The following is an 11723-nucleotide window of genomic DNA, read 5'->3' as shown; positions in this document are numbered from 1 at the left end:
AGTGGCAATCAGCATTTCCCTGGGCATGTAAGAAAGGGCCACGAGAACTAAGCACTGAGGCAACCCTCCCTGCCCTCCCTCTCATGATCCGCCTAAATTCACAGAATCAGCATTGCTGTCAGATGGGTCCATCTAGCCTCTGTTTGAAAAACTCAAAAGGAGGAGAGCCCACCACCTCCCAAGGAAGCCTCTTCCACTGAGGAACAGCTCTGTCAGAAATTTCATCCTCTCCAGTATAAAGCCTGAGCCAGTCATTCATGCCGCTGACCCACTTGTTCCTCGTTGCGTTGCGTTCCTCTCAGTCAAAATCTATTTTGCTAATTCCTAATGCTTCAGACACAGATTGGGGTGTGTGTCAGAAGAAGAGGAAGAAGAGAAGAAGAAAAGATTGGATTTATACCCCGCCCTTCACAACCCAAAGGTGTCTCAGAGCGGCTTACAATCTCCTTTCCCTCCCCCTCCCCACAACAGACACCCCTGTGAGGTAGGTGGGGCTGAGAGAGCTCTTGACAGAAACTGCTCTTTTTCAAGAAGAAAAAGAGATTGGATTTATACCCCGCCCTTCACAACCCAAAGGTGTCTCAGAGCGGCTTACAATCTCCTTTCCCTTCCCCTCCCCACAACAGACACCCTTGTGAGGTAGGTGGGGCTGAGAGAGCTCTTGACAGAAACTGCTCTTTTTCAAGAAGAAAAAGAGATTGGATTTATACCCCGCCCGTCACTACCCGAAGGAGTCTCAGAGCGGCTTACAATCTCCTTTCCCTTCCCCTCCCCACAACAGACACCCTTGTGAGGTAGGTGGGGCTGAGAGAGCTCTTGACAGAAACTGCTCTTTTTCAAGAAGAAAAAGAGATTGGATTTATACCTTGCCCTTCACTACCCAAGGGAGTCTCAGAGTGGCTTACAGACTTCTTTCCCTTCCCCTCCCCACAACAGACACCCTGTGAGGTAGGTGGGGCTGAGAGAGCTCTGACAGAAACGGCTCTTTTTCAAGAACAGCTCTTATCAGAGCTACGGCTTGCCCAAGGTCATCCAGCCAGGCGCAAGTGGAGGAGTGGGGAATCACACCCGGTTCTCCCAGATTAGAGTCCGCGCACTTAACCATGACACCAGACTGGCTCTCTCAAGAATGCCAGTCTTAACAATAAGACTCTTTTACAGTCAGAGTGGCTCAACAGTGGAATCAGCTGTCTTGGGAGGCGTTGAGCCCCCCCCCCCCCCCGGCAGTCTTGAAGTAGTGGCTGGACAGACACTTCTCAGGTGTGCTCTAGACTTGATCCTCACTGAGCAGGGGGTTGGACTAGATGGCCTCTAGGGACCCCTTCCCATTCTCTGTGATTCTATGATTCTATGCCTGGCAATAATGGGTTTAATTTAAGGGTGGGAAAGTACCGGCTGAATCTTAGGAAGAACTTTTTTACAGTTAAGAGTAGTCCAGCAGTGGAATGGGCTGCCCTGGGGAGGTGGTGAGCCCCCCCTCCCTGGCAGTCTTGAAGCAGCGGCTGGACGAGCACTCGTCAGGGGTGCTGTAGGCCGATCCTGCATTGGGCAAGGGTTGGACTAGATGGCCTCTGGGACCCCTTCCAACTCCGTGATTCTATGACTGGCAATAATGGGTTTAAATTACGGGTGGGAAGATACCAGCTGGATATTAGGGGAATTTTTTTTGGCAGTCAGACTTGTGCTACAGTGGAATGGGCTGCCCTGGGGAGGTGGTGAGTTCCCCCTCCCTGGCAGTCTTCAAGCAGCGGCTGGACAAACCCTTGTCAGGGATGCTCCAGGCTGATCCTGCACTGAGCATGGGGTGGGACTGGACATCCTCTATGGCCCCTTCCCACTCTGTGTGATTCTATGGCTGGCAATCATGGGTTTAAATTAAGGGCGGGAAGGTATGGGCTGATATTAGGGAAAACTTTCTTACAGTTAAGAGTTGTTCAACAGTGGAATCAGCTGCCTTGGGAGCACTGTTTCCCCTAAGCTTTGGGTAGTGAAGAGCGGGGTATAAATCCAATCTCTTTTTCTTCTTCTTCTAAGCTGAGTTAGTGTGAGCTAGTTCACAGTTTTTTAGCCTCCGGCTCGCACCGTTTTGTCTTGGCTCAGGGAGGAGGGCTCCAGAGCAAACTAACTGATGCAGGAGCCAAATCGGTCGCTCACCACTTTAATGCCAGGAGCTCACAAAGTAGAATTTTTGCTCACAGGACTCCAGAGCTTAGGGGGAGCATTGGGCGGTGGTGAGCTCCCCCCCCCGGCAGTCTCTAAGCAGCAGCTGGACCAGCACTCGTCAGGGATGCTCTAGGCCAGTGATGGCGAACCTTTTAGAGACCGCGTGCCCAAACTGCGACCCAAAACCCACTTATTTAGCGCAAAGTGCCAACACGGCAATTTAACCTGAATACTGAGGTTTTACTTTAGAAAAAAACAACCCATACATTAACTTCAGATGATCCAAAGTAAGGAAAGCAATCCCAAATGCTTTCATTTACTTGAAATTATTTGGCAGAGAATTCGACACTTTAATGATGGTCTGGGCCTGGCTGGGGCAATGGCACGCGTGCCCACAGAGAGGGCTCTGAGTGCCACCTCTGGCCCCCGTGCCATAGGTTCACCACCGCTGCGCTAGGCTGATCCTGCACTGAGCAGGGGGTTGGACTGGATGGCCCGTCTGGCCCCTTCCCGCTCTGCGTGATTCTAGGATTCTATGAACCCTTTTACCTGAAGTCGACCACCGCTCTCGCAGAACTCTCTAACAAAGTCAGTGGTATTTTGAGCTGTACGTTGGGGACAAGCGGCCGGGACTGCTCAAACGGGTTGCCGAACAGATCCAGGTTCTCGAGGGAGAGCTTTGCAAAGTCGTCAGGCAGAAACGGGAGCTTGTTACGAGCGGCAGACAAGGAGCGCAGCTGTCTCAGCCGCCCGATCCTGACAGGCAGCCTGACCAGTTCGTTGTCGTCCAGCCTCAGGTGAGTCAGTCCCTGCAGCTGGCAGAACTGCGACGGGAGCGCTTTGATCCTGTTCTGGCCGAGATCCAGGGACTGGAGCGACTTCCGGAGGGTGGAGCCGCAGAGCGCCGCGCTGAAGGCCTCGAGGTGGTTGTTGTGCAGGTTCAGCTCCTGGAGGCACACCAGGTCCCCGATGGTGGCCGGCAGCTTCTTAATGCAATTGTGGCTCAAGTCCAGCTTCCGGAGGCTCCTCAGACAGAGCATGCGCATGTCGATGCGGGTCAGTCTGCAGTAGGAGGCCTGGAGGTGCTCCAGGGAGTACGGGAAGTTCCGGGTGAGCGGGTACTCCTTCCTCGACGTAATTGTCATCCTCGTCTTTGGCTTCTCCACTTCGGATGCTTTGGGTGGGACCAAGGCAGAGAGCGGTAGTGTTTCCTCATGGGTTCCGCTGTTCGCCAGCTTCACCGCCGAGAGGAAGGTCTTCAAAAGGCTGGCGTTTGCCTGCATCCGAAATGGGACACAAAGGCTATCAGCACTGGCAGATTCCCTGACTTTATAAACAACGCTAGCATCAGAGCACAGGGGAAGCACGATGAAGTTTTCTCTGGCACATTCTCTAAGCAGCGTGGACACGGGGCCTGTAATGATTTCATGTTTTGGTGTGTGTGTTTCTTTAAATGTTTAGTTTGACGGCAGTACTGTAAGGAGAGTGATAGAGGGGGACAAGTGTGATGTGATTGGCTGATGACTGAGTGTGGGGGAGGAGGAGGAGTGCCTATGAGAGGATTGTGTGTGAAGAGAGCGTCTATTCTGTGTGAATAAGACAAAGAGTTCAGCCTGTGTGGCTATATAGATGAGGGGGAGAGAGATTAGACTGAGTGTCTACGCCTGTCAGAGTGGAGATTTGGGAGTCTGAGAGACTGACACCAAGCTTTGCCAGTTATATTTACAAGTTCCTTCCATCAGCAACAGTTCAAAATAACCAGGAAACTATTTTGTTCTTTATTATATAAATCATTTTTTGTTTAAACTTATCCCAGAAATCATCATAGTCCTTCCTCAGGGCTACATAGTCCTCTGAAGTGCCCAGACCCTGGGTCATACTACCAAAAGAGAGAGATTTGGAATTTTTAATTCCTGGTGGCAGCAGAAATCTACCAAGTCTAGGTACACAGAGAGTGTTTTAAAGGTAAAACCATCTCCCCTATAAGCAAGGACGCCACAGGGCCATCATCATTAGGCTGTGTTACTGGTACCCACAAGACTAAACTGAGCTGGCAGGAACAAAAACTGAATCTGCTAAGACAGGAGAAGAGAAAAAGGAAGGAAGTTCCAACAGATGCCACCGGAAAATGCAGTTTGGGATCAGAAACATTCATCTGGACAGAGATTCAGGACAGGCTGGCAAAAACGTATCACGTAAAACACTCTATGCGCAGATTTTGTAAATAATCTGATGTTGCAAGCTTACCACTTGCTAACTGCCATGTACAAAACCGAAAATTAGAAATCTTTTTCAAGCATTTCATAATGAGAAAGAGCACTGACTGGCTTTTCATCTCATTTCAAAACTTAAGTGAACCTAAAACACGCTGGAAAACAGCCAGCCGCGTCTCCACTAAAAGGAACTTAAAAATCGTAGAACCGAGGCAATACAAGAACAATCAAATGAGTGGTATTTCTGCATTTCCCTGCTGACATAGCACTGGGGTCACTAACGGGAGCAATCCTCAGACAGTCTACTTCATACTCCCCTCCCCCCAATGACTGAATGCCAGCGCCGCCGTCTCGTCTTAAAATGCTTTCGATGTCGAAATGTCTTTGAACGTTTTAATATTGGGAGTTCATAGTTTTAATTGATTTTATAATGCACTGAATTCACTGTTGTAAACCGCCCTGAGCCCCATGTAAGCGGGGAAGGGCGCTTAAGAAATCAAATTTAATAAATAATAAATAATTTTTAAAAAATCACACGAATCTGCTTTCCACTGACTCATTCCCTGGGTCCATCCAAGGTCCATACTGTCTACTCAGACTGGCAGCTGTTCTCCAGGGTCTCCGGCAGAGAAAGGTCTCCCCCATCCCCTCCTGCCTGGTCCTTTTCAACTGGAGATGCCGGGGACTGAACCTGGGACCTTCTGCATGCCAAGCAGAGGCTCTTCCACTGAGCCACGGCCCCTCTTTACAGCTCTCTAGGGTCTCAGGGTGCGGTCTTTCACATCCCCTCCTGCCTGGTCCTTCTAACTGGAGATTCCGGGGATTGAACCTGGGACCTTCTGCGTCCCAAAGAGATGCTCTACCACTGAGCCACAGCCCCTCTTTACAGCTCTCCAGGGTCTCAGGCGGAGGGGCTTTCCCATCACTTCCTGCCTGGTCCTTTTCACTGGAGATGCCAGCGACTGAACCTGCAACCTTCTGCATGTCAAGCAGATGCTCTGCCACTGAGCCACGGCCCCTCTTTACAGCTCTCCAGGGTCTCAGGTGGAGGGGCTTTCCTATCACCTCCTGCCTGGTCCTTTTCAACTGGAGATGCCGGGGACTGAACCTGGGGTTTTCTGCATGCCAAGCAGAGGCTCTCCCCCTGAGCCAGCACCCCAACCCAACAATGGAGATCTGCCAAACACACACCGAAGCTGCCTTATACTGAAATCAGATCATCACTCCATCATGGTATTGCCCACTCTGACTGGCAGCGGCTCTTCAGGATCCCAGGCAGGGCCATTCACTTCACCTACTGTTTGGTGTAGTGGTTAAGTTTGCGGACTCTAATCTGGGAGAACCGGGTTTGATTCCCCACTCCTCCACTTGCACCTGCTGGTGTGACCCTGGGTCAGTCACAAGCTCTGGCACAGCTGTCCTTGAAAAAGAGCAGTTTGTGTCAGAGTTCTCTCAGCCCCCACCCACCTCACAGGGTGTCTGTTGTGGGGAGGGGAAGGGAAAGGAGTTTGTCAGCCGCTCTGAGACACCTTTGGGTAGTGAAGGGCCATGGGGTATAAATCCAATCTCCTCTTCTTCTTCTACTGCCTCCTGCTTTATACTGGAGATGATGGGGGCTGAACCTGGGACCAGTGCTCCCCCAAAGCTGTGGAGCCTTCTGAGCAAAAATTCTACTTTGTGAGCTACTGGCATTAAAGTTGGGAGCCAGCGATTTGGCTCCTGCATCCATTAGTTTGCTCTGGAGCCACATCCCTTCCTGAGCTAAGGCAAAAACGTGTGAGCCGGAGGCTAAAAAACTGAGCTAGCTCACACTCACTCTGTTTAGAGGGAACATTGCCTGGGACCTTCCACTGCTAAGCAGATAACTATACCACTGAACCACAGCCCCTCCCCAAAGTAAGTCCTACTGTACTCAATGAGGATCACTCCCGGAAAACTGTCCCTGGGACTGCACTCCAAGTGTGGCTTCTTGATCCTGGAATGTCAAAGGCAAAGCCGCAGCTTCCCCCCCTCCTTTTGGGGAGAGACCTCTCCCCCCCTCCCCCGGTTATGTTTCACCTGGCCAGTAAGAGCAGCGTTTGGTCAGGCAGTGCTTCGGGCCTGATCCCGTACCTTGCTGAGACAGACATCCACTGCTGGTTCCTTCAGCCGTATGGTGGCTTTTCCTTCTTCCACAAACCGGGTAAAAAGCTGTTCTATATTTTCTTTCAACTGGATTGGGGATGGGGGGGGGCAGGAGGAAGAACACAACAAGATTGCCGTCTTGAGTAAACCAGCTCTGCTTAATAAAACAACCCTGACACATTTCACAAGCACCGTAATCCCGGTCTAATTCGTCAACCTGATGAACCCGTATTGAACCACACCTTCGGTTTCGGCTTCTCAGACCGGCAGCAGCAGCTCTCCAGGGTCTCAGGCAGAGAAAGGTCTTCCGCCTCACCTGCTGCCTGGTCCTTTTAACGGGAGACGCCGGGGATTGGACCTGGGAGCTTGATCGAGATGGGCAGCCATGTTACTCTGTCCAGAGCAGCAGTAGAAAAGAGCCAGAGTCCAGTAGCACCTTGAAGACTAACAATACAATACAAGAACTCATGGGCACTCAATGGCATTGCTGAGCAGTCGGGTTAGAACAGAGAAAAGGAAGTCCTTCTTCACCCAAAGAGAGATGAACACATGGAACTCACTGCCACAGGAGGTGGCGGCGGCTACAAGATTTGGACAGCTTCAAGAAGGAATTGGATAAGCATACGGAGCAGAGGTCCATCAGTGGCTATTAGCCACAAGGTATAGATAGGGACTCTCAGTCAGGGGCAAGGGATGCTCTGTCTTCTTTGTGCTTGGGGGGGGGGTATAAATCCAATCTCTTTTTCTTCTTCTAAGCTGAGTTAGTGTGAGCTAGTTCACAGTTTTTTAGCCTCTGGCTCGCACCTTTTTGTCTTGGCTCAGGAAGGAGGGCTCCAGAGCAAACTAATTGATGCAGGAGCCAAATCGGTCGCTCACCACTTTAATGCCAGCAGCTCACAAAGTAGAATTTCTGATCACAGGACTCCAGAGCTTAGGGGGAGCATTGGGCGGCGGCGAGCTCCCCCCTCCCTGGCAGTCTCTAAGCAGCAGCTGGACCAGCACTCGTCAGGGATGCTCTAGGCCAGTGATGGCGAACCTTTTAGAGACCGAGTGCCCAAACTGTGACACAAAACCCACTTATTTAGCGCAAAGTGCCAACACGGCAATTTAACCTGAATAACGGTGGGAGGGCTTCTGCTGTCCTGGCCCCACTGCTGGACCTCCTGATGGCCCCTGGTATTTTTGGCCACTGTATGACACAGAGTGTTGGACTGGATGGGCCATTGGCCTGATCCAACATTAGCTTCTCTTATATTCTTATGTTGAGAGCAGAGGTCCATCGGTGGCTATGAGCCGCAAGGTATAGATAGGAACTCTCAGGCTGGGGCAAGGGATGCTCTGTATTCTTGGGTGCTTGGAGTGGGGGGGGCAACAGTGGGAGGGCTCCTAGTGTCCTGGCCCCGCTGCTGGACCACCTGATGGCACCTGGTATTTCTGGCCACTGTGTGACCCAGAGTGTTGGACCAGATGGGCCATTGGCCTGATCCAACATCGGCTTCTCTTATGTTAACATTTGTGGCAGGGTAGGAACTTTCGTGAGTCCCTGCTGACTCCAGCTCACACGTTTTTTTCTTCGCTCGGGAAGGACGGGGCTCCAGAGGAAACTGATTGACGCAGCAGCCAAATTGCTTGCTCGCAGCTTTAATGCCAGTGGCTCATAGAGTAGAATCTTTGCTCCCGAGACTCCACGGCTTAGAGGGAGCATTGCCTGGGACCTCCTGCATGCCAACCAGAGGCTCTTCCGGTGAACCACAGCTTGAAGCGGACTGGGCTCTCCGCCCGAGACATCAAGGCTGTTCTCGCGTGCACCGGCTGTTCGATTTCCCACTCCGCAAGTTCAAAGTGGCCCCTTGCGCCTCCCCAGCACCCCACCCACACACCCTGTGCCTGCCCCAGGCTTTGAAGAACAGGAGGTACTGTGATCCTAGAAAGGCCTGAGGCACAGAGCAGCCTGCGAGGCTCAAGAAAGCCCTTCCCTCGCACTCGGGCCCGGCTGCCAATTCCCCTGCAGGCCTCCCTTCCTCCAGGCACCCTCCAAGCCCGAGGAGCAGACCGGGGACGCTGGAAGGGAAGGGCGGCCGGAGCCAACTGCTGTTGACGAGGCAGAGCTCTGGCAGAGCGCATCTAGACAGATGCCAGGGAAAGCACAGATGAAGCCAGCGTCAACTAACCCATTAATCCACAAGAAGACTTATTCCAACCAACTCCACTTAGTTCAGCGGCTGGGAATGCGCCGTCCTGAATATCGCTGATCTTTAAATTTTTAAAACCACAGAGCATTCTGGGCCTCCAACAGAATTCATATGAGCTGTGTGTGGGCGTGCGTATGCAAACGGGGGGAATCTCGCTTCCTTTGTCCTGTGTGGGAACCGCTTTCTGGAATGAGGGATGAGTCATGCAAACAAAACCACTCGGAACGAGCACCAAAACGGCACTGCAAAATGTTTCTCTTTCCTGGAGGTTCCATCTTTGGGAGCCATTGTTATGATCTGCTTCTAGTCTGAAAACTGTTCCACGAGCATCCTTTTTAGGATGGTTAAAAACGGCTGGACTTTCCATAATGTACTTATTATTTTATTAATTTGATTGATACCCCGCTCTCCCCGCCAAGGCAGGCTCAGGGCAGCTTACATAAAAGTTTAAAAACAGATTAAAATCATAAAACAGATCTAAGGCGCTATACAAAGATATTGCACATAGGATGACGAAACGTCATTTCTGAGTATTACCCATAACGGGTACCAGTCAGTAATAATAATAGCTGATGGTGGAATTCCAGGGTAAGGCTCTAATTTATATTGAGATGTTATCTGTGGCTTCTCGATTGGATGCCTGGTGGAAGAGCTCCGTCTCGGAGGCCCTGCAGAACTGTAATAAATCCTTGGAGAGCTCATTCCACCAGCGTGGAGCCGCCACAGGAAAGGCCCTAGCCCTCTTTAGGGGCAGGGAGAACCAGGAGATTTTGTGTCCCTGAACGCAGGGCTCTTTGGGGAACATGTGGGCAAAGGCGGTCCCTCAGGTATGCCGGCCCCTGACCATACTTATGCATTATGCTTATAAATAAAACAACATTAAAAATAGGGTGGCTTGTTTTTGTTCATTTTGCTTATTAAAATATTCAGACCACAGCTTTCCTTGTGGCTCAAGGCAGCTTATGATAATAATTAAAAAAACATTTCCAGTAAAAACAAGAATAAAATAGCAACTCCCCAAATCTCTCCCACCCTTAAAAGGTGTCTGCCATTTCAAAGCCCCTCAAAAGCCCTGGAAACCAGGCAGGTCTTGCAGCGCCTTGTGAAGATCTCCAAGGAGGGCCCCCCCCCCAACTATTCAGGGAGCCCGTTCCACAGGGCCGGAGCCACAATGGAAAAGGCCTGGGCTCCGGGGGGTGACAGACAAGCCACCCTTAGTGGTGAGACAGCTGACAGATGGCTGTAACTGGCACACAGAGACATATGTAAGGAGACATAAGAGGAGCCAAGTTGGATCAGATACACACAAAGGTGCCCTCAGGAGGTCCACCAGCGGGGCCAGGACACTAGAAGCCCTCCCACTCTTACCCCCCCAAGCACCAAGAATACAGAGCATCACTGGCCCCAGACCAAGAGTTCCTAAGAACGTAAGAGAAGCCAATGTTGGATCAGGTCAATGGCCCATCCAACACTCTGTCACACAGTGGCCAAAAATCCCAGGTGCCATCAGGAGGTCCAGCAGTGGGGTCAGGACATCAGAAGCCCTCCCACTGTTGCCCCTCCCCAAGCACCAAGAAGACAGAGCATCACTTGCCCCAGACCGAGAGTTCCTATCTATAAGAACATAAGAGAAGCCAATGTTGGATCAGGCCAATGGCCCCTCCAGTCCAACACTCTGTGTCACACAGTGGCCAGAAATACCAGGGGCCATCAGGAGGTCCAGCAGTGGGGCCAGGACACTAGAAGCCCTCCCACTGCTGACCCCCTCAAGCACCGAGATGACAGAGCATCACTTGCCCCAGAGTCCCTATCTATACCTTGTGGCTAATAGCCACGGATGGACCTCTGCTCCATATGTTTATCCAGTTCCCTCTTGAAGCCGTCCATGCTTGTAGCCGTCACCACCTCCCGTGGCAGTGAATTCCAAGTGTTCATCACTCTTTGGGTGAAGAAGGACTTCCTTTTATCCGTTCTCACCCGACCGCTCAGCAGTTTCACGGAGTGCCCACGAGTTCTTGCATTGTTCTCTAATCAGAAAATCCTGGGACACATACCAAGATCTGGATCTCTTATACTTAGACTTTCGAAGGCACAGTGACAGCTGTCAGCATATAAACATGTCAGAGGAAATGTCAGAACCCACATTCATTTTCCCCTTGCCCGACAGTGGCGGGGGAGGTAGGCGTTTATTCCCCGGGGAATGGGGTTTTTCTTGGGGGGGGGGGGGGAGAACCGCTCGCGACCCTCCCTCCGCCTCCGTCCCTCCTGCGCTCCTGGCCGCGCTCCACCTCCTCCCTGGCCCACCTTGCGGGGCTGTTGTGGGGACTGCAGGGGAGGGGGGGCGCCACTTCCGCTGCCCCTCCCCCTCCCGGCCGGAAGTGCCTCACCTGGTACTTGGTGCCGGGGCGGTCGCGGGCGGTGCTGACCAGGAGCCAGACCCCGCCGCCGCCGCCTGCTGCTCGCCCTCCTCCTCCTCCTCCTCCGGGCGGCCTCCCCAGCGAGAGCAGCGCCCGGGCGGCTCGCCCCGGCCCCCGCAGCCCCGCCGAGGGCAGCAGCCGGCTGACCACCGACACCTCGCACGGCAACCGCATCCCGCCCCCTCGCCCGCCCGGCCGCGCTTCCCGCCTCCTGCGCGCGCATTCTCCCCCCCCCACCCCGGGCGGAAGAAGGGCACCGCGGGCCCTCGCACCCCCGCCACCCCGGGCGGAAGAAGGGCACCGCGGGCCCTCGCACCCCCGCCACCCTCACGACTGCGCGTGCACCGCGGGCCCTCGCACCCCCGCCACCCTCACGACTGCGCGTGCTCGCGGATGGGGCTGCCCTTCGTACTGCCTGCGGGACGCCTTCCTGTCGCTCGGCTCCTTCCCACCTTTCTAATCCCTCCATGGGCATCGGGGTGGAGAAGAGACGGAACGGGCAAATGATAAAAACGCCCCATGGCCTCCTCCGGGCCCTTATATAGAGGAAGCAAAAAAACAAAACAGAACCCGGAGAGGCTTAGGGGTCGGACTTCCGGCCGTAATGGAAAGCG

At 52.9% G+C, this 11723-nt stretch overlaps 1 protein-coding gene across 1 annotated transcript in view; it reads right to left on the bottom strand.

Annotated features, from left to right (window-relative positions):
* Window positions 1-11289, bottom strand: part of LRR1 (leucine rich repeat protein 1) — a 15075-nt gene extending 3786 nt beyond the window's left edge. The window contains exons 1-3 of the mRNA XM_015425612.1: window positions 11080-11289; window positions 6489-6587; window positions 2713-3440 (exon numbers count right to left, since the gene is read on the bottom strand). Of these exons, the coding sequence (XP_015281098.1) occupies window positions 2713-3440; window positions 6489-6587; window positions 11080-11283 (1031 nt within the window). The 5' untranslated portion in view covers window positions 11284-11289. The remainder of the gene's footprint in view (window positions 1-2712; window positions 3441-6488; window positions 6588-11079) is intronic.
* Between the last annotated feature and the right edge of the window lie 434 nt (window positions 11290-11723).

Source organism: Gekko japonicus, unplaced genomic scaffold (genome assembly GCF_001447785.1).
Source record: "Gekko japonicus isolate JY-2015 unplaced genomic scaffold, Gekko_japonicus_V1.1 scaffold961, whole genome shotgun sequence".
Taxonomy (NCBI): Eukaryota; Metazoa; Chordata; class Lepidosauria; order Squamata; family Gekkonidae; genus Gekko; species Gekko japonicus.
This window is presented reverse-complemented; position numbering and strand designations above follow the sequence as displayed.